Raw genomic sequence first — 22,204 nt, forward strand, 5'->3', positions numbered from 1 at the left:
TTCATGTTCATTATTGTAATTCATTTTATTATCAATATTGCTTGTGGCTCCCGTAGAACATATCCAATTCGGAATATAATGATACGCAAACATCACAAGGACGAAATCATGCTGCGCAATTTCATAAATTTTCACATTTCTGTTGCATTTCGATACTCAGATTCTTAGAATAAAGTTCATTCAATGAACCAATCTTCAGCAGACTCATACACTGCGTCGTAGACTCGTATATTGCGTCGAAATTCAATTTAATTGCGAATTCACTTTTTTCAATTCAAACGCTTACGCAATTAAAGAAATGTGATCGAACAATAATTGTTTTTTCCTGTTCCAGTTGGAATTGAAACAATTAGTAATATTCAATTAAATGGAAATAAGAAGAAAATGTTTAATGTGACATAAATGCAATCAACATATTTCTGATGATGCAACCACAATGGATTAAAGCCATTTAGTTAATACATGCAAATCATCCTGTCCGCAATAAATCGTTGAGTGTTACAAATAAAGAAAAAAAGAAGAAAAATCGGATTTGGTTATCAACACCTTGGGGAATTTGCATAGAATCGAATGTTTGCTATTGTATTGAATTGGTGACACTGTGAATTAAACGCAATGTATGCAAGAACTGGAGCGACAAAAAGTTGGCTTCGGAAATTTTTCATTCTGTTTTGTCATACCAGTTCACATTTCGTTCGTTCGTTCGTTCGTACTTCACTTCCCTCCTTTCCTCTTTCTAAGTCATACATTCACAGCACAGAAAGGCCGTCTGGAAATAAAAAAATGCATTTTCCTCGTTACTTGGAAGAAATAGTAAACAGGTGTCTTCAGCATAGTTCTCGAGCAATAGAACAACTTCAATTATGCTGAAGACACCTGATCACTATCTCTTCTATGTAACGAGAAAAAAGCAAAAAATATTTTTTTTCCACTCAATGTGCCACTTTTCAACCGATTCTTACGTGAGCGTAGCTCATCCAATTTAATGCCTGTCAACAGCCGTGGAGAGAATGAAGAAAAACAGTATTCTTTCTCATTAAAAGGAATATGATTTTTAATGCAGCCAAACGACTGAAGGCTTGAGACTCCAAATAAATGCATTCCTCAGCTAAACATAACATTAGAATGTTGAGCTGAATTTCAAGAAAGGAATCAAATCACATGCGATTGAAAATAGTTCATAACATGAACGTAATCGATTCTCCAGCAAAGGAAGGAAATGAGTAAACATTGAGTTTTCACGTCATATCCCCTTGCATTTGCTGGATTGGATTGAAACGCGTTTCAAACATGCCATACACCAGCGTAATTTACATAGCAACCGTTTTTATTTATCCATTGTTTACTTAAATTGGCTACATTTATTAGGGACTTGACACACGAGCAAAGCACACTTTGCAGCGAGCATTCAACGAAAATGGAGTCATTTTTGGAAAACGAAGATTTAAATGGGAATTTCGAAACACGATGGGATCGAATTGAAAAGAGGCACATCAATTCGGCCATTGTCTACGAGCGAACGGACGCAGCAGCCGAAATTTGTAAAAATCTGATACAAAACAAAGAATTTGTGACGGAGAATCATTTGAAGACGTTGCTCGGTGAAAAACCGAAGAGACTTTGTTTGGATCCCAATCTCGTGATGGATTTACGACACTCAAAAGTAAGTTTATTTTCTTTCTTTTTTACTTGGTTTTTCATCTGAAGTTGTTTTCTTCAAGACGTCGACGTATATGATTTTCTAATTTAAATACAAATTTGTTCAACAACAATAGTTTTGCAACGTTCATTTAAATAAAAAAAAATTATTGCACCGTAATAAATTCCATTTTTAGGTTCGAAGACGTAATAAAAGTGCCACATCGACAATCCGACGACGTGCAAAAAGTTTTGTGGACGAACGCCTGCATATACAAAAAATGTTTGAGTTAAATCGCGAAATTCTCAAGTTTAAAAAAAGTTTGGAGAACATTCGACCCAAGACGGACGAGTACAAGTCAAATGTCATATGCAACTCAGCATGTTCGGAGAGTGATTTGAAATTTAATATGCTATTCCGCACAGTTAGCGATGATGATGATGAACAAGTTCGACCGCAAAGCTGCACGATAAAGGAATTAGAAATGGCCAAAAATGGACCAAGAGTAGAAGAGAAAGAAGCGAAAGAAGAAAGAGAAGAAGAAGAAGAATCAGAAGAAGTCGAAGAAGAAGAAACATATGACGTCGAATATAATGATAATCAAATGACTAGGTCATTGTCACCATTCACAATTCCATCTGAATATTTGATAGACGAAAGTTATACGACAAACGGTATAGACGTCGATAATTCAGTACAACAGCAACTGATTCGAAAAGAACCCGAAATCGTATCACCGTGCAGTTCAATGCAAACGGAACTGCAGACAGTGATTTCGCCACAGCCAATATCACAAGAGATACGCCAATTGCATGAAGATTTTGAGTTTATCATCAAACCAACGATTATGGTGAATATTCAGGACACGATACATCCGAATTTACCTTATCAATTTGATTGTGATCGTTCTGAATGCCAAGCAAAGCCAACTAGTTTTCTTCGTGAAAGTAAAATTGCCGTCAATCAACATATGTCAATTCTCATCAAAAAACTATCGACTGAAATTGTCGACAAGAAAAGCACTTACGATTTCTACATGAATGAATCGACCGAAGGGAATGACATCATTAGAGATGTCTTCAATAAAAAATCGCAGGATAACTTTTTGATTTTACAAAAATATTTCCTTCGGTGGGTTCATTTTAATACGATTGAAAAGTTGCGGCGTCGCAATCCAGCACAGACTCGACTACAGAAAATGGAAGCATTCCTGCAGAATATTACGCTGGAACGGAAACGAGCATTGCATAAATTGCGACGGCCGGGAAATATAATGGCATCAAGTCATGGCGATGAGTATAAACGAATGGCGTTGCAAGATCCATGCGCTAAATCACCACGTTTGCTTATGAGAACATACAATAACAAGTAAGCGGTATTCTAACGTTCATCAAAATATTTTCCATAAAAGTAACTTTTGCAAGAATTAAGAAGAGAAATTACCTCTGGAGATCGAATTTTTTTTTGGAAATTATTTAACGAAAAGTACTTCTGTTAATAAATCATTTTCATTCATAGGCTCAAAACTCAGCAAGACATCATTGAATTGCAGAAAATCAAATTGCAGCGCCAGCAACGCATCATTACCGAAATGAAACTTTCGAAATTGCTCGAAGATACGAGCGAAGCTGAGAGTCACCTTAAAGAGGAATTGAGTATGGTTGCTCGGACTGGATGCCAAAATTCTCGATCAAAAGCCAAGTGCTTGCAAATTGCGGGCAATCTGAAGGATAAAGAGGATGACATAAATACTGATCTACAGGCCAAGGGAATAACAGCACCAAAATTTCTCATAGAAATGCAAGCGAGGGCTTTAGAGCGTGAAATGAGACACCAAGAAGCACAACGTCGTCGTGAAGCCTTAGAACGTGAGAAAGAAGCATTGAAATTGGCCGCTGAAGAAGAAAAGGTAACTGAGATTGACACAGAATTGAAATCGTATTTGGAACTTGATAATTGGCAATGCCAATTCGGCATTATGCCGTTTATTTTCTATTATTATCTAAAAAAGATTGAGTCTTTTGCTTTTATAAAACTTGAAAACTAAGTAACCAAAGTGTCTTCTTTTTATAGATATATTTTTTGTTATTCCATAAATTAAATGCACTCCCCTTGATATCCAAACAGCGTCTCCTGAATGAGGAATCGAAACGCGATCGCATCAGAGAGTATTGGCGTAAACGGCGTTTTGAGAAGGAGCTCGAAGCGAAGAAAGCCGTTGAACGTATGAAATTCCTTGCAAATATGGAGCTGGCGAAGACATTCTGCCGTTCACAGCAACTAAAATGGTCCATGGAGAAGTTTAAAAACCTTATCCGTTGGAAGAATCGCAACAAAATAGTGAGCACTGAGCTTCGTCAGCGAATTCTCTACCGGGACTATTTCCAAAAGTGGCGAAAACTCACCGTTCGCATTTGGGATGAGCGAAAAGCAAAGGCTGATGCATGCTATAATCTTCACTGCAAATTGAGCGCATGGTCAAAGTGGCAAGAATTCTTCCTGATTGCACAGAGTAAAAAACTTTTGGCAGATGATTGGTACCATTTACGACTATCAGAGCGTGTATTCCGTGCTTGGAATCGGGTGACAGCACAAACGAGACTGGTGTTTGAGATCAAAACCAAACAAGCCGAAGCACATTTCAACTGGTAAACAAACAAAATTTTTTGTTGAATTTTCTGTTGTAACTTTTGAATGCCTTTTTTACAGGTACATGAAGTGGAAAGTAGTAGAGCATTGGCGACGCTTACACGCTATTCTCAAGATTGAAAAAGAAACCGAAGCTCGTCGCGAACGCTGGAGAAGCAAAATCTATGAGCTGATTCCCGATTACACGCCAAACGTCGAATTTATTTGAACTTTTAAATCAGATATCGTTTTATTCATATCGTTCTCATGATTCCATTACAAATTAAATATACAAAAAAGTAACATGACAATGCTGTTTTTTTATTGTTCTTTGAGTTTGGCAAGAATTTCTGCTGTTACTTCAAACTTTGGCCCATGCCCGGGTACAATAACTCCTGCCATTTCAGCAATTCGCAGTCGATTCTTCTTCTGAATGTCGATTGAATCGCTGCCAGCACCAACCCAAATAAGTTCATGGAAGCAATCCTCTCGCTTCTCATACAAATCACCACAAATCGCCACCGGTTTTGATGATAAATCGCTATTCTCAACAATCAGAGATATTGAGTCGAGCGTGTGACCGGGAGTTGGTGTGATGTAAATGCCATCGTCGATGGGGTAGTTGGTTTCGTCTTCAATCGATCGATATTCATTCTTGTTTGATATCCCTCGGCCGACAATGTGCTCTTTCGCATTCAAAAACAAGTAATTACAGCCAACATGATCGCTGTGCCCGTGTGTGCATACAACATGTGTGATGTCATCGGTGCTTAGGCCGTGCTTTGGCAATTCTGTTCAAAAAGAAAATTAATGAAGTATTTAGAATATTTAGACGGATACCCAAATAAAAGAGTCCAAACTAAATTTCATCGTGATTTAGATTGGAAGTGAAAGTTCAAAAAATTGTTCAAAATGGTCATCTGATGTGCTTGACATTCATCATATTAAATAAGTCAGTATATCGATGATTATAATCATTTGTAATGATAATCAATGACAAGTTCTCATTATAACATAAGTTCCATAAACAAATGTACCATCAACAATTTGCTTGCCATCCCAAGCGGTTCTGGTATCAACAATTGTGCAAGTATTTTTTCCTTTCACCAGTGTACAAGTACAATTGGCAAGCATTTTGGAGTCGTTAATCACTTCCGAGTAGCCATCAAACAATACAATCACTTTGTTCTGATGCTCGTTCCCTTGACTCATCTTTTTTGCTCTCGACCGCTTTGATTTGAAACACTTTTTCTTTCGATGCAAGTTTTTTTTCTCCTTCTTCCAATGAAATAAATCTTGTGTTAACAATTGTTTACAAAAACTAACCTCAACTTTCATCTGTCTATATCAGCTGTCGCAAAGCAAACGCCGTTGCCGCACACAAAGGCATGTATTCAGTGAACAAATACACTGAAACGTATTGAAAAGAACGAATGAGCGAAACATTCTAAAGAAATGGAAGGAACGTATTGTTCCAAAGCAGAAATCACGTTGAGAAATATTCTGTTCCATGAACAGTGTTCACACAATATGAACAAATTTCGTATTTTGTATTTATCGAGAGAAAGAAATTGGTTTTTGTTGACAGAGAATAATATATTTTCATTCGATGTAATTCTCAATGCTATGTGTATGTGTGTTTGCAACGAAAAAAAAGTCCCGCCAAAAGTACAACAAAACACTGACCCAAACCAATGAAATACCGAGAATTTTACGCGCGTTCAACTTGCATTGAAATGCCGAACGAGAAAATGTGAGAATCGAAATGACGAATGGGAGAGAGTGCAAGAAAAACGATATGTATGACAGTCCGTTCGTTGCCGCTAGCTTCGCGAAGCAAGCGTATACGTACGTATGGTGTGATTTTGGGTTCGTTGATGCTGCGACATTCCATTCATATCAGTCGTATTTGTGCAATTCATTTGAGTAGTACTTCCTCACCAAGTATAATCGTGTGGTTTTTTCCATAGCAATCATTTGTGCTAAATTCACTGCGAAACACGCATTGCATCAATTTCCACATAGTGTTAATCGCATTGAATATTAAAAATCAATAGAAACGCAACGGAATTGTAGCGAAATCAATTGGATTTGTTGGTTTCGAAAAGAAATTAGTGATACAAAAGGCAGAAAGAAAAACGTGCCATCGCACTTTCAGTTGATGTGCAGCCGTTTCATGAGTACAATCCGACATCAATTGCCACACACGATGAAATATATTTTGGTGACGGGAGGTGTAATCAGTGGCGTGGGCAAAGGTGTTATTGCCAGTTCATTTGGAACATTGCTGAATTGTTGTGGCATCGATGTGACTTCCATAAAAATTGATCCATATATCAATATCGACGCCGGAACGTTTTCACCATACGAACACGGTACGTAGAACACGATTTTAGTTGTCAAGTGCGTGTGCCATTTCATGAGAAACTACTTCCGATCATTTCATTGCCAATATCAATAGTGATAAATTCGGTTGTGAGCCGCGTTTCTTTTTCTTGCTTTCGTTCGATTTCCAACTATCGATTCGAATAAATGATCATAAAAGGATATTCATATTTACGTGCCATTGTTAATGCAATAGAGGCATATTTTCAAGGACTTCACCTTAACCAAAGGGAAAAAAATCGACGACGAAAAATACTAGAGAGAAATTATGTGTCGTAGTTTTCATCAGAACAAATACAAATTTAGCCTGGCTATAGAGAGAGAGAGAGAGAGAGAGAGAGAGATAGAGATACATACAGATGTTCAGATTTTGTGCGCATGTTTGTTTTGTGAAGTGAAAACCACGTGTTTCAGCAATGCTTGTACGGTCGCTAGTCTATATACACATATTGTGGTTATACACGCGCCGTCTAAACAAAGTTTACATTCACTAACTCGTTTTTGATTCCGTTAAATTAGTGCAATTTTTGTTTTTGATGCAATTGTTGATTCCGAGACGATTGTGGATTTCATCGCGATTTTCGGTTGCTTTCTGTATTTTATATTTAATTCGTCTCGTAAACAATACTGACATAAATATCTGTACACTGTTTATATTTATTGTAAGTCAATTTGGCGAGACAGTGTTTATTAATCATTTTGTTGTTTATTTCGTTCATTCGAACATAAAAAAAACAGGTGAAGTTTATGTACTTGACGATGGTGGTGAAGTTGATTTGGATTTGGGCAACTATGAACGATTTTTGGATATTTCATTGTGCAAGGACAACAATATTACCACCGGAAAAATCTATAAACAGGTCATTGAGAAGGAGCGACGTGGTGATTATCTAGGGAAAACTGTTCAAGTTGTCCCGCACATCACAGATTCCATCCAGGAATGGGTTGAACGAGTCGCACAACGACCAGTCAAAGATGATAAGAAGCCACAAGTTTGCGTTATAGAACTTGGTGGAACCATTGGTGATATTGAAGGCATGCCTTTCGTTGAAGCATTTAGGTACATATCCAATTTCTAAAGGGACAGAGAAATTTGTTTCAACAAACACTTTGTTTACGTGATTTGTTTTCCTTCAATTTTGCATTCAATTCGATACGTTCAAAAGTGGTTTTTGTTCACATTCAAGTGTTTTATTTGAAATATGAGCATTGCAACGGATTTTTGAATTGTAAACAATGAAAATTGATCGATTTTCAACTATCAAAAAAATAACAACCATTCGCTTTGCTTCCAATTACAGACAATTCCAATTCCGTGTGAAACGTGAAAATTTCTGTGTTGCACACGTTTCGTTGGTGCCAATGCCGCGTTCAACCGGTGAACCAAAGACAAAACCAACACAATCGAGTGTTCGTGAATTGCGTGGCTTGGGTTTGAGCCCCGATTTGATTGTGTGCCGCTCCGAACGTCCAATCGGACAAGAAGTTAAGGATAAAATCAGTAATTTCTGCCATGTTGGACCCGAGCAAGTGATTTGCATTCCCGATTTGTCTTCCATTTATCATGTACCATTGGAAATGGAAGCGAATGGTGTGCTCAGCTTCCTGAAAGATCGATTACAGCTGAACATTCCCGATCCATTTACAAAGCAAACAATGCAACGTTGGCGAGAATTGGCAAATCGTGTTGATAACACACGTGGTGAAGTGAAAATCTCATTAGTTGGCAAATACACGAAATTGGAGGATTCGTATGCATCAGTATCGAAATCTCTTCAGCATGCAGCAATTGCGGCTGGGTTTAAGTTGAATTTGAAATTCATTGAAGCATGCCACTTGGAACGAAACATCAAGAAGGACAATCAATTGTTGTACTATCAGGCATGGCAGGAGCTGTGCAACAGTGACGGTGTCATTGTTCCAGGCGGTTTTGGTTCGCGCGGTATGGAAGGAAAGATCCGTGCCTGTCAGTGGTGCCGTGAAAACAAGAAGCCATTCTTGGGTATTTGCTTGGGCATGCAAGCGGCTGTCATTGAATTCGCCAGAAATATCGTCGGTTGTGAGGGAGCAAACACAACGGAAATTGAAAAAGACGTAAAACATCCATTGGTTATCGACATGCCGGAACATCATACTGGCACAATGGGTGGCACAATGCGATTGGGTAAACGCACAACAATCTTCAAGGAAAATTGCACAAGTACAATCAGTAAGTAGTGCAATAAAAAGAAATCATATCCAAACGGGAAGAGAACAAATTCTCGATTTTCTTATCTAGCCGAAAATCTAGGCTAATTTTCTTCGTAATATTCAATTTATTTGGTTTTTTTGTTTGTTTATTTGTTGAATTTTAACTAATTTGTTGATATTTTTGCAGAAAAATTGTATGGATCGCCAAAATCAGTGGATGAACGACATCGGCATCGTTACGAAATTAATCCAGAGTATGTGCAACGGCTCGAAGAGGCTGGCATGAAATTTGTCGGCACTGACGAAGAGAACAAACGAATGGAAATCGTTGAATTAGATAATCATCCATATTATGTAGGAGTTCAATATCATCCAGAGTACTTATCACGCCCCCTCAAACCATCACCACCATTCATGGGATTGATTTTAGCTTCAGTTGGCAAATTGAAAGGATACTTAAACAAAGGTTGTCGTCTATCGCCTCGGGAAATGAGCGATAACAGTTCAGGTAAGGAAAAATTCGAAAAGATTGGATCTTAACTCTTTGAATTGTTCGATTTAACTATAAATTTCAAATGGTTTGTCCATGAACGAACCTCTTTGAAGAATTTCAAACTAATCGATTCGTTCCGACATTCCAGATGATGATGATATTCCAGTGCAAACGACCAACCTCACAAACGGCATCAACAACATCCACTTGAACGGGACCGCTACCAGTTCAAGTAACGATGAGTATGAAAAATGATATGAACAGTCCAAATGGAACCAAGGAATAGGCTTCCATACAATGTTTTTTTAGAAAGAAACAAAATTGTTATGATAAGAAACAAAAAATCACTGACGACAGACTCGAAATTGCAGAACACTAATAAGTGCATCAGAAATGAATCAAATTAATTTGTTTGTATCCAGAAGAAAATGATATTTTCATATATTTGATAAATTGTATTATAAAAAAAGAAGAAACAAATCGAAAAGCCATTATATTTTGGAATTACATGAATAAATTATCTTTGCATTCGATTAATGTTGGAGTTTTGTCGCATTTTATGCTGGCTTTGATGGAGCTGCCCGAAAGTTTTCATAGTATGATTTTGTGAAGTCAATCATTAGGTCTTGCATTGCGGGTGGAACGAAATTTGGATTGCCTTGATCGCCTTGAATCGTTCCTTTAGCTGTGAATTTCATAAAACTAGCGACAGTCGTTTCGGGCGGCACCACTGCTCCATCTTCGATGATGCAGCAATCACGTATCGTACAACGACGACCCTATAATATATCAATTTACATCAGCATTATCAAAATGGAAAAATGTTGGAAAAAATGGAGTTGTGTTTAAAAATGAATTCAATTGTTCTTCAAGACACACTCACAATGATGGCATTCTTTCCAATGTACACATATGAACCGATTGATGCTGCTGAGACGACCGCACCTTCGCCAATGTACACATGCTCACCAATCACCAGTGGAAAGAAAGCAATTCTGTGGAAATAAGGGATGAGTTAGATATTTGTTTATCAAAAATAGGTAAGGTTTCATCAAAATGAAAACACACTCAAGCAAACGAAATTGGAACCACAAAAATGGACTTTTAGCATTCGAATCAGTGGGAGTGGCAAAATTTGCACACTAAACACAAATTCTTTCCAAACTCAAAACTGAGGTGATTCTATGTCGAGAACCGTTTCGAAAAGAATTGATCGATTTGAAATAAACAGAGACAGACAGAAAACACTAACCCGGTGCTGAATTGCTTGTAAGCGGGTCGAATGACTGCCTTCTGGCTGATCACACAATACCGTCCGGTTCGCACATTCGACAGGTCACCACGGATAATAGCGCCAGTTTGAACGATGACCTTTCCATTTAGCACGATATTCTGCGATCCACACAGAACCGTCTTTCGGCTCACCTTATTCCCAGACGCCTGGAATGAGGAACAGAGAGAAGAAACGTGTCAATTTTGGTGAACATTCACTTTTTGGAGAATCATTCAATTCGGTGAATTGCATTAAAATTGGCAGCAATTACATACCGTTTCAATGTATTCCTCCTTATCATAGGTGACTGGCACAATTTCCATCTTCAGGTGATTTGATGTCAAATCAAAATTTCCTGAAAAAAGGCACGTAAAATGTAGATTTTCTTCCGTATTCTTTTTTAATCAATGCATAAAAAACACAAAATTGTTTGCGTTAAAGGCTGTCAACAGTGACGCAGAAATTTTCTGTCAAATCATTTTGACTGTCATTACGAACAAATGTATCAGATTCCATTTCGTTCTATTTCGTTTCGTATGTTTCGTAAAATGAGCAGGAATTGGCGCGAATCGCTGTCAAACTTTGACATTTCTTCATTTCATTTCATTTGTGTATAGACAAACGGACAGTCGGTTCGCTACCTGCAAATTTGTGATTTTTTTCGTGTTTTTTTCTCGTCTTTTTTTCGATTTTTTCCACACCATTTTTGTATATAACCCGTTTTCTTTGTCATGCATATTTAACAGTTTTAGTCCTTTTGATACAAATTAATTTGAATTATACCACACAAACCAAAATTTCTTCTACCTGACGAACCGATTAAAATCGACATCAGACGAGTATACGCGATATCGTTCAACAAGGTAAAATACATGCATATATAAGGTCTATACTATATATCTTGTGTTTTTGGTTGGAATTCAAAAGAAAAAAGCATATTGTTTAGACTTGGTTCAAACTGTTGTCAACTCGTAGCTTAGTTTTTTTTTGTACGAACAAAAACCGCATGTGGCGAATAAATTGCGACGCAATAGCGGGATTCTATCGAATCACGGCGATCATTCTTCGGCTCATTCGAAATATAGCAAGTAGAATCATTGCATGTTTCGTCCAACGCTCAAATTAATTTGTGTTTCCGTGTTTTATTTTTCTCGTCAGACTATCAATTTGTTCGAATAAAGAACATTCCAAAGATGGCACCAGAAGATGATCTTGATTTGCCACAGACACAAAGTCAGTCGCACAACACACAAGATCAGGTATTCTCACAAGATGCCGACGAGGGCAAAGATGTTTGGGGCCGTTTGATTGCCAAGCACAAATCATTCAATAATTTCGGTAGGTATTCATGATTTTTTTCCGAATTTTTGCTTCACGTTTTCGGCCGGCTTTCATTTGGCAACAATTTATTTGTAATTTTCAATTCATTGTGTGTTAAGATCTGACAAGTGACACATTTACTGCTGGCCGAGCTACCAGCTGTGATTACAGTTTATCGGCAGAGCAGATCAAGCAGAAGCTCCTCGTGCAAATGTCAAAGCGACACTTCCAAATCACACGAAATCTCACAGAAGTCGACAGTCCTGTGTATATCGAGGTAATTTAGCAAGTAAACTCATTTCAAAGTAATGAATTCAAATGTTAAATTCGCAATGTTCACAATTTTCTTCGAAAATCCCTTAGGATTTGTCTCGAAATGGTACATTCGTTAACGAAGAAAAGATTGGACTGAACAAAAAACGCATTTTAGCCCACGGTGACACCATTGCGATTGCAATCGCAAAGATGCCAGCATTTCTCTTCAGAGATCATCGTCGACAGTCTAACGATTTGCCGGAAGAAATTGCAAAAAAATATTACAAGAGCACAAAACTCGGATCCGGCGCATGTGGAACCGTTTTTCTTGTGTACAAATACCGTACGTGCCAGAAGTTTGCAATGAAACACATCAAGAAAAATCTTTTAGTCGATTACAAAACCGATAAGTCGTTGAATGAAGCGCGAATCATGAAAAGTTTGACGCATCCGTGCATTGTGAAAATGCATGAAATTGTCGATTGCTCGGATTCTGTATACATCACATTGGAGCTGATGAAAGGAGGCGAATTGTTGACGCGCATCCAAAAGAAGCGATACCTAAGCGAATCCAACGCAAAGGTATTCTTCTACCAGATGTGCCATGCGATTAAGTACTTGCACGAGCGCAAGATTACTCACCGAGACTTGAAACCGGACAACATTTTGTTGGCATCGGCAGAGGAGAACACGTTACTCAAGATCTCCGATTTTGGCCTCAGCAAATTGGTTAAAAACAACTCTGTGTTGAAGACACTCTGCGGTACACCACTGTAAGTTGACGTTTCGGGTGATTTAGCACTCAATTTTTTGCGTTAATTTGACATTAAATTCATTTTTTGTTGGATTTAACATCAAAACGTTTACATTTTCCCACAGATATGTTGCCCCAGAGGTGTTGTTAACGAATGGAAAAGGTGAATACACCGAGAAGGTAGACATCTGGAGCTTGGGAGTAGTCCTCTTCACGATGCTCTCAGGCACGCTCCCCTTCGCAGATGACTATGGTAGTCCAGCACAAGAGCAGATCAAAACAGGAAACTTCCAGTTCAGATCGAGCAACTGGCGACATGTATCGAGAACGGCAAAAGATCTCATCAAGGATTTGCTCACCACTGACGTGAAAAAGCGGCCATCCATTGATCAATTGATACAAACGAAGTGGCTTCGTGACAGCGACATGATCACGACGGCACACAATATCATGGGTTTGAAAGTACCCCAACACTATCAAACAAACGCTACGCGATTGGCAATCCACGCACCGCGCACCACTGCCAATTCGGGCTCAGATCACGGCTTCTTACGGCCATACGCCGTTGACATTGACAGCGAGAATATACAACCATCAAAAAAACGCCGGTTACACTAAGGGAAAAAAAGAAAAGAAAATTTCGCACGAATGCAATGCCATACGCCAGATGATTTGCATGATTTATACGATCATAGCATTCTTTTCATTTGTGATTTACGATTAGTACAATTTATACACGTTCATTCAGTTCAGAAAGAGTGAACAATAACCTCACATACAAACAAAGAGAAAAACTAACCAAAACGTACAAAAACCTTTGATAACAAACAATTTTTGCCAAAAAACATTTATCTCAGAACAATGACTTAAGTCAAGAAAGCCCAGTATTGATATTGTACAAATATCGCATAACAACAAATAGTATAGCAAACATTTTGATAAAAAACAAATCGGAGAAATTTTTTTTTCGAGAAAAACAAAAACAATAGGGTCAGAATACGGAGTTGAATTAAAAAGAACGAATATTTTAGGTTATAACTAGGCTCTAGATTTTTCTACCTACAACCATGACATGACGCAATGAATACATCGGTTCCAGGGCAATAGTTCTACCGATTGAAGAGATCAGATCGACGTACAGAGAAGGAAACATTTTACTATGGAAAGGAAAATGTATCGAATCAAAAATGTTAGCTTCGCCTTAATTAGGGATTTAATTGGAAATACCATACATTGTCGTGCAATTCGCATGTAAATAAATTTACCAAAAATTATCGCTTTGTCATTTTCTTTTATACCAACAAAGATTCCTTGCCAAAGAACAGAATCACCTTGATTTCGTCTAAAGCCAAACGAGAATTTCGCAATCTATTTATTCGTTCTTGATTAGAAAAAAATCATTTGTCGACTTATGTCTCTCTTCTGAATCATATGCACGTATCATATCGTCGGTGGATTGGAATATTCCACTCCCTCACCATCGGAATCATAGAGCCATCCTTTTGATCAGAATTAATTGACAGTTTGGCATCGATGCTGAGTATAAATATTGACCAACTCTGCGGTTTAAAATGCAATGTAATGTCAGATTCTGAAATTTCGTTCAAGTTTATTTGCGCTAAATAACTCGTTTAGCATCCACGTGAATCGCCAACTCGTTTATCTGTTGTCCGAAATCGGTTGCCAAATTAAAACTCAGAAATCAGTTAGAAACATTTTGAAAATTCGCTATTTATCATTTGTTTCGCGTCAACTTCATAGTTGTTGTGTTGCAAAAACATCTGATACAAAGAGTTCGTGGTTTGGCCACCAGAGCACCGCATACATACTCAATTAGTGTGTGATATGAGTGTATTTGGCGTAATGTCGCATGCACACATACACAATAAACCAACAAAAAAATCATAACAAATGGATTGGTATTCGTTCAGTATCATCATTCGTGTGTCAAAATATTACAAAGCAGATTTTCTTTTCGTTCATATTTGTTCACTTGGCTCTCTCTCTCAGTGTGTTGGCTAAAGTAAAAATTGAAGTTTTGAGTGTGTAGCACATAAATATTAGTTGTAATCGTTTTTATATGTTCAAATTTAAATTTAAGTAAAAATGAAAAATTGAAACAGCACATTTGGCCAACTAGTTTGTCAGAAAAAAAATGTACTGAGAGCAGAGAAAAAAAATTTGTCGTATGAATCGAGCAGAGAAGCAGATAGCGAAGAGAAAAAAAAGATCTCCCAGTTCTGTGTGTCGACTTACATTGAAGTGAGACAAAACTGAAAGTCATTGCGATTACAATTTTTTCGGTGGCGTGTTGTGGTTAGCCTTTGAATTTTAATTGCAATTGTGTAAAAGACAGGGAGAAAAAAAACACGGGAAAAGTGAAGGAAATTTACATTTACGGTATCGAGCAGAAGAGACAGTGCGTGTGAGAAGACAAAGAAATGAGCGAGCTAACACCAGAAGAGGTAATTAATTTGTTGTAACAATTTTTCTCGCTCTCTCTCTCTCTCCCTCTCTTTGTGCCCATGTAACCACTCATATGATGGTACGATTCATGTCGATATGCGTGATTGCTTTTATTATGCACGTATTTATGATTTCGTAATTTTTTTCATTTTGACCCAATCAGTGCAAGAAAACTGTATTTTCTTTTCTGCTTCGCACAAATGACAATGAGAACGAACAAATTATACACTTAGAAACGAACGCTACGAACAAAGACGCTTACATCGTAATTTCAGATTCGTTTTTTTTCTACATATTTTGGCACACGATCAAAATGCCAAGCGATCATATACACACAAACGCAGCCGTTGTTGTTTTTCGCCTTAATGCGATTGCCTTTTTTTCTGCGTATTTTCCAATCGGCGTTGAAAAAAAAACAACGACGCTATTTCAATGGTGCCAATGTCCGAGTCGCAATTAGGTGCCAAAACTCATTTTTGAAAAATACAAATCTATTAAGCATAACAACTTTCAAATGTGTGCTGTTTTTTTTTTGATGATGTTTTTCATGTTTATTTTTAATTTTTTATGAATTTAGATGCGAGCACGTCGCTTGCGTCGTCTCGGTTTGATTGGTGGAGATACATCGTTGACGGCCACATCATCGGCCGATAATCCATCGCACGCCAATACCACTACTGCTGAACTGACTGAAAATCTTGCCAAATCCTCATCAAATACTGCCGCTAAGAATATGTGTCCAGAGTTTGAAGAGCGCGATGAAAATCAGCATAAGCAAAAATTACAAAAGTTTGACAACGAAGTCGATATGGAATTTGCACTGAACAATAATGAACCGTTGAGTCTGCGCAGCTCCGATGCTAAAACAGTATCGAATCACTTAACACAACGATCTCGTTTGTTGGACGAAATTGAAAAGCAACGCATTGAGAATAAGCTCAATCAAAATGAATCGAAACCGACTGAGCTTACACGCCAAGACGTTGACATGGAGTCGGAATATAATGCGCCGAACAAATCGGCTGAAGGTGATTCGGGTATTGAAAATATGGAAACTGATGAATTGCCAGCCGCTGTGGAATCATCATTGGTCACAAAAACACCGATTGTTGAACTGGTTGTGCTGACACCAGAAGCAAAGGAACGCGAAGCCGAGATTTGCTTGTCACGTATTTTGGATGCATTTTGGCTTGATCACTGCGAAGGTTCGATTATCGTTTCGGAAACGGCTACTTTCTACAAGGACATCGTCATTGACGAAGAGTATCCGATTCAGTTTGATGATTTTGCGTTTCAAATCATAACCGAAATTGTGGCACAGTATTTCGATGGGAAGCGCATCGATTTCAAAGCGAGTGGAAGCGATTCGACAACCAAAAACCCCTTGGCCGGTGTGGCAGTGGCAGGTGAATCAGAACGAATGGACACCAACGAAACGAGTTGCTCGACGACACCAAATTTAAAACCACACAATTTACCCGATCACGGCGCATTGACTTACTTGATTCAATCGTATTTGCGGTGCCGTCATGAACAAGAACGATATAGCACCGCTAGAAGTCGCCAAAAATTCGATTCGGTCGTTCTTGACGTTGTGGCAAAAGTGAAAAAGTTGCTGATCTCAAGCGCCAAGCTCCTATTGAACGGAACCATGGTCAAACAGCTTCGATCCAGTACACATGCACAAACGCATCGTTCAATTCTATTGAAGATGATGTATGACGATGCGGTGCCATCGGATTTTCTGTGCTTACTCATCGAAGAATCGCACAACGAACCGAAAATATTTGCCAAAATTTTCGGAACGCTCATACAAAATCTGTATGTGGATATGCAGAGCCGTGTTGTTAGCAAAAACATTGACACATCACCCATTAACATTTTGAAACAACTACTCGAAATCACGATCAACGGAAACATTCGGCCAATGTGTAATTTGGTCTGTGGCCTACAGAATTTCTGTCCGACTTTGTGCACCGCTACACAAGGTAGAGAAATTGTTAAGGCAAGCTATTTGGGACCATTCTTATCGCTGTCGGTCTTTAGCGAAGAAAATCCAAAACTTGCCGAGGATGTCGACGAAAACTGGGAAGAAACTTTTGGAAACAGTTTGCGAATGGTATGTGTTGGTTCAGTAGTTGGAAAATACTTCATTTGGCTCATACATAATGAAAACAATCCAGACTTTTCGACAAACAATTTATTTTTTCAACCTTTTTCTCTTTCCAGCACTTGGACCAAATGCGAAGCCAATTGCATTTGATATTCCACAGTTTGGTTCGAAGTCCCGAAAATCGTGCTCAGGTGCTAAGATTCCTATCGCAAGTGCTGCTGAGCAACGAGAAACGTACACAATTTCATTCGGAAGAGAAGAAACTGGGTCGCGATGGTTTCATGTTGAATGTTATGTCTGTGCTACAAAAGTTGTCAATCAAAATTAAGTTGGATCGTGTCGATCCAAAGTATCCATTCAACAGCAAATCATTGATAACCATTGAAAAGGACACAAAAATCCGCTTCGACGATACGGAATACAAGAATTGGGTATCGTCAGCAAGTAAGTTTTTACTTAAACCGATTTTATGTCAAATCATTTAACCTGAAAAAATTTCTCTCTCCAAGCAGTCAATACTCGGAATACGGACCCCAATCCACCAAACTTTTCGACAGAATGTTGGTTTTTGACGTTGCACGCACATCATTTGGCCATCATGCCAGCCATCCAACGGTACAACAAGCGTTTGCGTGCAATCAAGGAAATCCGACGCATGATCGAAGAACTGAACAACACCAAATCACAATGGGAAAACTCAATACATCGCATGCGAAACAATCAACTCATCGAACGTTTCACACATCAATTGAAAAAATTAAACAAGTAATTTCATTTTTGAGCTCACTACTACCTTGGAGTGAATTTGGAATGACTTTGTTTTTATTATTTTTAGGGCGAAAAAATGCTGTGATGTTGGTCTGTTGGATCCGATCATTATCGACACCTGCATGACTTTCTACAGTTCAGTTTGCGAATTTATTTTGTATCAAATGGAAGGTCGCGATGTGGATGGATTGTTCATGACATCGATTCGACCGCAACAACTCAAGCCAACGGCTGTTTTATCCGCGTTGCCGGAATGGTATGTCGAAGATATCGCCGATTTTATTCTCTTCAACATGCAGTAAGTATCGTTTGGAGTTGTTCGTTCAATTTTTCAGTAACTTGAAGTGTTTGACAATTTTCATGAAGAATTGAACAAAACGTCAATATTCTTGTCTGAATTAAATATCAATTTTTGTGCATTTGAACAGATTCCGACAGGAGAAAATGTTGACACTGTTCGATGACTCGATTAAAACATGGATATTGACATGCGTTTGTGCACCACAATGCATTCGCAACCCATATGTGACGGCTAAATTGGTTGAGGTTTTATTTGTTATTTCGCCCAGTGTCCAACCAAATTCAGGTCTACAGTTCTCCGTAAGTAACATCTCTACTACACAATCAACTTTGTTGTTTGGCAATCGGAAAAATTGGCTCAATCTTTTTTTAAATTCATATTGCAAACTGTTGAGCGTTAGCCCAATCTTTTCTGCAACATGTTGAATGTTGTTATTTTGAACTGAGTCTTGAATTGATATTTACAACTGACCGTAATTCTAATCTATAGGTTATGAATCATCCACTCGTACAGACGGATTTGGTTGGTGCTCTCATGAAATTCTACACGGATATCGAAACAACAGGCCAAAGTACTGAGTTCTATGATAAGTTTACTATACGGTGAGTTCAATAAGAGGTCTTTTCTGTCTACTTTTCGTTAGAATATCAAACACCAATCAATCAAAACATGGCGATAATTTTTCGTCTCGTTCGTCAACCTTTTCCATTCTCCTTTGGCAATCATTTTTTTAACTCTTCGAATTCATTCACAGGTATCACATAAGTCATTTGTTCAAAACAATGTGGAATAACCCAACACAGCGTCAGGTGATTGTCAACGAATCAAAGAATGGTGCACAGTTTGTAAAATTCGTGAATATGCTTATGAACGATACGACATTTTTGCTTGACGAATGTCTCGAGTACTTGAAGCGAATTCACGAGACACAAGTATTGATGATGGATGAGGCTGCGTGGAAGGCATTAAGCTCGGAAATTCAACAATCACGTCAACGACAGTTGATGCAAGATGAACGCCAGTGTCGTTCATACTTGACATTGGGTAAAGAGACTGTTGAAATGTTCCACTATCTCACCATTGATATCAAAGAGCCATTCCTTCGTCCGGAATTGATTGACCGTTTGGCATCGATGCTGAATTTCAATATGCACCAACTGTGCGGTCCAAAATGCAATGATCTGAAAGTTCGTTCACCGCAGAAATTTGGTTGGGATCCACGTGGATTGCTCACCCGTTTGTTTGACATCTATCTTCACTTGAGCTGCGACGAATTTGCCGCTGCCATTGCTGCCGACGAACGTTCGTTTGACAAAAACTTTTTCGAACGAGTGGCCGTTCGCATCAACGAAATGAAACTACGATCTTCGGTGGAAATCGAACAATTCCGAGATCTCGTTGTTCGGGCTCATGATAAATACGGTAAATTTTTTCATTTTTTTTTACTCGTTTGTTATTAGGAAAAAAACAACACAAGTTTTTTCCAGATAATTTTTTCTAGGAGCAGAATAGCTCTGTCAGACTTGAACACTTTTCAAACTATTGAAAAAAAAAACATGTTTCTAATTTATTTCCATATCTTCTGCAGTTGCCAATCAACAAATCGAAGACGATTACGCCGATGCTCCCGACGAATTCCGTGATCCTCTTATGGACACGTTGATGACTGATCCGGTAATTTTACCATCGGGCAATGTTATGGATCGTTCCATTATCACGCGTCACTTGTTGAACAGCAGCACCGATCCATTCAACCGGCAGCCACTAACTGAAGAGAACCTCCGACCAGATAATGAACTCCGTGAACGTATATTGGCCTGGAAGCGTGACAAACGCGAAAAAACAATCCAACTCAATCCAAACGATAAATGTTAAAAAAAAAAACTCAACAAACAAGCATCAACCAATTGAAGATTGATTTAAAACATTGGTATTAGAATTAAGAAATCGTATTTGAAAAACAAGAAAATCGCTACAGAGAGAGAGAGAGGGGGGGAGAGGATTCTTCTAAGTCGATTGTTATACTTAAGTTATTATCACATACAGAAACAAACAAACAATAGATTTACTGAATCACCCGAACTCACGTGTTAAGTTAAGCGATAAAAATACTATGAATCTGGTTAAAAACCGAACCCCTTCAAAATTACTAATTGTGTATTCGAAAACCGAGTTTAAAACGTGAACATTGCAATCATTACAAGAAGAAAAAAACAAACATTATATTTCTATTACGATCCATCCAAGAACCGCGCATATTTTTTCATTTGCTTCGAATTTTTGATCGGTTCCAAAAAAGAAAAAACGCAGTTTTTTGGTCCTTCAAAGAAAAAATTCGATTTATTTTTCACACAACTTTTTTGAGTATTTTTCTTTCCTTTATTTATGTTGTAAAACAAAACAAAAGATGGAACACACAGAAGAAAAAAAATTAAAACGACTATAAACGTAAATAAGATCTTGGCTTTTATTTATTGCGTTCTTTTTTCATTGATAGGAAAAAAGGTTAATTTATTTGGCAGACCACATATGGTTACGGTGTTGCAACACAGATTTTTACTTAAATTCGGGCACAAATTCACAATGGCTCAATGTCAATCGAATCGAATCGAAAAAAAACGTGTTTTTAATTTGCCTGGCGCCTCATTTGTCAAGAATAAACAGCGTTTTTTTCTCTTCAAATATACGGTAGGTAAACAAGACATGGATTAATCGCAAGCAGCCCATTTGATTTATTGTCGATATTCAAGATTCCATAAAATCCGTTATTTACTAACCATGACATGTGTGGTACGAGTAAACACTCGAGTGGCAAAAAGTAGATTAACGGTGGTTTTAGTCTCGGCTTTGATGTGGGACCTCAATTGGGAATGACTCATATGTGGCATATGGAAAACACAATTTATTTGAACTAAAATTCAATATTGAGACAGTTCGTATGCCAAGAGATGAGGTTAGCTGCAATTGTTTCGGTGCCAATGCCGTTTGCAAAAATATGGAAATCCAAAGTGCGTTCCAATATTTTTTGGCAGCTATATAAATCGATTGGTATCATCATTTATTCCAACAAAAAGCATCGTACTATTCACTCCATCTATATCATTGAATCGCACTTCCTACGGGTAAGACTCATTTTCTGTGAACTTACTGCAATTTATGCTGACTTATCTTATCACAATAGTAACAATTGCTTAATCGATCGACATTTTTTTCTGAAATAATAATCTATTTTAATTTTGATTCGTTCCAGAACTTGCAAATCGTTATCAGTTTGACTCATTTGCGCCGCTAAATTGAACGTAGACAGAAAATCGTCTATCGATAGAAAGAAAAATTTAACGCTCGCACCATTCAAATTGTGTTCTTGTCTGCTGTGCAAAAAGTGTTCAATAAAACGCACAATTGCGTGATTTTATCAATCAATTCTAACAAGGCTTTTGAAGTGAATAGATTAAAATAGTCCGAACAAGTCGGTAAAATTGGCAAAATTTAGCGTATAATTATTAGTTCGGCAAAATTATTCTTGGTCATTTCTCTTTTGCAAGTTTGTCATTATAATTTTAAAAATATGAAATATTCGCCAACTTAAATGAAGGTATAAATAAAGAAAAAGAATTAG

The 22,204-nt window shown here is 37.8% G+C and overlaps 6 protein-coding genes across 8 annotated transcripts; 4 read left to right on the top strand and 2 right to left on the bottom strand.

Annotated features, from left to right (window-relative positions):
- Positions 1 to 1,409: 1,409 nt before the first annotated feature.
- Positions 1,410 to 4,621, top strand: LOC129564859 (trichohyalin). The gene is made up of 5 exons (XM_055439048.1): positions 1,410 to 1,663; positions 1,836 to 3,007; positions 3,158 to 3,548; positions 3,767 to 4,287; positions 4,349 to 4,621. Exons 1-5 carry the CDS (start codon positions 1,418 to 1,420, stop codon positions 4,494 to 4,496), a joined length of 2,478 nt encoding a protein of 825 aa, XP_055295023.1. The 5' UTR covers positions 1,410 to 1,417; the 3' UTR covers positions 4,497 to 4,621.
- On the bottom strand, positions 4,478 to 5,605 carry LOC129564862 (metallo-beta-lactamase domain-containing protein 1). The gene is made up of 2 exons (XM_055439053.1): positions 5,305 to 5,605; positions 4,478 to 5,058 (listed from the first exon to the last, which is right to left on the bottom strand). Exons 1-2 carry the CDS (start codon positions 5,603 to 5,605, stop codon positions 4,589 to 4,591), a joined length of 771 nt encoding a protein of 256 aa, XP_055295028.1. The 3' UTR covers positions 4,478 to 4,588.
- A 63-nt stretch (positions 5,606 to 5,668) lies between these two features.
- LOC129564860 (CTP synthase) lies at positions 5,669 to 9,872 on the top strand. The gene is made up of 5 exons (XM_055439049.1): positions 5,669 to 6,642; positions 7,391 to 7,712; positions 7,954 to 8,861; positions 9,030 to 9,350; positions 9,484 to 9,872. The coding sequence occupies exons 1-5, from the start codon at positions 6,429 to 6,431 to the stop codon at positions 9,588 to 9,590; spliced, it is 1,872 nt and encodes a 623-aa protein (XP_055295024.1). The 5' UTR covers positions 5,669 to 6,428; the 3' UTR covers positions 9,591 to 9,872.
- On the bottom strand, positions 9,743 to 11,077 carry LOC129564863 (dynactin subunit 5). Its single transcript, XM_055439054.1, has 4 exons — positions 10,884 to 11,077; positions 10,588 to 10,775; positions 10,219 to 10,330; positions 9,743 to 10,114 (listed from the first exon to the last, which is right to left on the bottom strand). The coding sequence occupies exons 1-4, from the start codon at positions 10,929 to 10,931 to the stop codon at positions 9,893 to 9,895; spliced, it is 570 nt and encodes a 189-aa protein (XP_055295029.1). The 5' UTR covers positions 10,932 to 11,077; the 3' UTR covers positions 9,743 to 9,892.
- A 101-nt stretch (positions 11,078 to 11,178) lies between these two features.
- On the top strand, positions 11,179 to 14,211 carry LOC129564861 (ovarian-specific serine/threonine-protein kinase Lok). 2 transcript variants are annotated; one of them, XM_055439051.1, is made up of 5 exons: positions 11,179 to 11,471; positions 11,767 to 11,946; positions 12,048 to 12,205; positions 12,292 to 12,956; positions 13,063 to 14,211. In XM_055439051.1, exons 2-5 carry the CDS (start codon positions 11,802 to 11,804, stop codon positions 13,553 to 13,555), a joined length of 1,461 nt encoding a protein of 486 aa, XP_055295026.1. In that variant the 5' UTR covers positions 11,179 to 11,471; positions 11,767 to 11,801; the 3' UTR covers positions 13,556 to 14,211. The 2 variants fall into 2 exon arrangements, with proteins under 2 accessions (XP_055295026.1, XP_055295027.1); XM_055439052.1 differs by lacking the exon at positions 11,179 to 11,471 and adding an exon at positions 11,502 to 11,692.
- On the top strand, positions 14,212 to 21,038 carry LOC129564857 (ubiquitin conjugation factor E4 B-like). Of its 2 annotated transcripts, none has more exons than XM_055439047.1 (9): positions 14,212 to 15,402; positions 15,981 to 17,522; positions 17,633 to 17,960; positions 18,029 to 18,281; positions 18,352 to 18,582; positions 18,713 to 18,884; positions 19,075 to 19,187; positions 19,340 to 20,007; positions 20,174 to 21,038. In XM_055439047.1, exons 1-9 carry the CDS (start codon positions 15,379 to 15,381, stop codon positions 20,458 to 20,460), a joined length of 3,618 nt encoding a protein of 1,205 aa, XP_055295022.1. In that variant the 5' UTR covers positions 14,212 to 15,378; the 3' UTR covers positions 20,461 to 21,038. The 2 variants fall into 2 exon arrangements, with proteins under 2 accessions (XP_055295022.1, XP_055295021.1); XM_055439046.1 differs by having other exon boundaries at positions 14,768 to 15,402; positions 18,026 to 18,281.
- The last annotated feature ends 1,166 nt before the right edge of the window (positions 21,039 to 22,204 follow it).

This window comes from Sitodiplosis mosellana, unplaced genomic scaffold (genome assembly GCF_009176505.1).
Source record: "Sitodiplosis mosellana isolate CC-2019 unplaced genomic scaffold, AAFC_SMos_1.0 Smas_scaffold_2, whole genome shotgun sequence".
NCBI classification, from domain to species: domain Eukaryota; kingdom Metazoa; phylum Arthropoda; class Insecta; order Diptera; family Cecidomyiidae; genus Sitodiplosis; species Sitodiplosis mosellana.

What these genes read in the sequence shown, in the direction of transcription:
- LOC129564857 (XM_055439046.1), top strand. Translation starts at nt 15,379, where the DNA reads ATGAGCGAGCTAACACCAGAAGAG. An exon ending in CAATTGAAAAAATTAAACAA is followed by an intron (nt 18,282 to 18,351) that starts GTAATTTCATTT and finishes TATTATTTTTAG; the next exon opens with GGCGAAAAAATGCTGTGATG. An exon ending in TCGGGCTCATGATAAATACG is followed by an intron (nt 20,008 to 20,173) that starts GTAAATTTTTTC and finishes TATCTTCTGCAG; the next exon opens with TTGCCAATCAACAAATCGAA.
- LOC129564860 (XM_055439049.1), top strand. Translation starts at nt 6,429, where the DNA reads ATGTGCAGCCGTTTCATGAGTACAATCCGACATCAATTGCCACACACG. An exon ending in CCTTTCGTTGAAGCATTTAG is followed by an intron (nt 7,713 to 7,953) that starts GTACATATCCAA and finishes TTCCAATTACAG; the next exon opens with ACAATTCCAATTCCGTGTGA. An exon ending in AATGAGCGATAACAGTTCAG is followed by an intron (nt 9,351 to 9,483) that starts GTAAGGAAAAAT and finishes CCGACATTCCAG; the next exon opens with ATGATGATGATATTCCAGTG.
- LOC129564862 (XM_055439053.1), bottom strand. Translation starts at nt 5,605, where the DNA reads ATGAAAGTTGAGGTTAGTTTTTGTAAACAATTGTTAACACAAGATTTA. An exon ending in TGGCAAGCAAATTGTTGATG is followed by an intron (nt 5,059 to 5,304) that starts GTACATTTGTTT and finishes CTTTTTGAACAG; the next exon opens with AATTGCCAAAGCACGGCCTA.
- LOC129564859 (XM_055439048.1), top strand. Translation starts at nt 1,418, where the DNA reads ATGGAGTCATTTTTGGAAAACGAAGATTTAAATGGGAATTTCGAAACA. An exon ending in TGGATTTACGACACTCAAAA is followed by an intron (nt 1,664 to 1,835) that starts GTAAGTTTATTT and finishes TTCCATTTTTAG; the next exon opens with GTTCGAAGACGTAATAAAAG. An exon ending in GCCGAAGCACATTTCAACTG is followed by an intron (nt 4,288 to 4,348) that starts GTAAACAAACAA and finishes CCTTTTTTACAG; the next exon opens with GTACATGAAGTGGAAAGTAG.
- LOC129564861 (XM_055439051.1), top strand. Translation starts at nt 11,802, where the DNA reads ATGGCACCAGAAGATGATCTTGATTTGCCACAGACACAAAGTCAGTCG. An exon ending in CAAATCATTCAATAATTTCG is followed by an intron (nt 11,947 to 12,047) that starts GTAGGTATTCAT and finishes TTGTGTGTTAAG; the next exon opens with ATCTGACAAGTGACACATTT. An exon ending in ACAGTCCTGTGTATATCGAG is followed by an intron (nt 12,206 to 12,291) that starts GTAATTTAGCAA and finishes AAAATCCCTTAG; the next exon opens with GATTTGTCTCGAAATGGTAC.
- LOC129564863 (XM_055439054.1), bottom strand. Translation starts at nt 10,931, where the DNA reads ATGGAAATTGTGCCAGTCACCTATGATAAGGAGGAATACATTGAAACG. An exon ending in TACAAGCAATTCAGCACCGG is followed by an intron (nt 10,331 to 10,587) that starts GTTAGTGTTTTC and finishes TTATTTCCACAG; the next exon opens with AATTGCTTTCTTTCCACTGG. An exon ending in TTGGAAAGAATGCCATCATT is followed by an intron (nt 10,115 to 10,218) that starts GTGAGTGTGTCT and finishes GATATATTATAG; the next exon opens with GGTCGTCGTTGTACGATACG.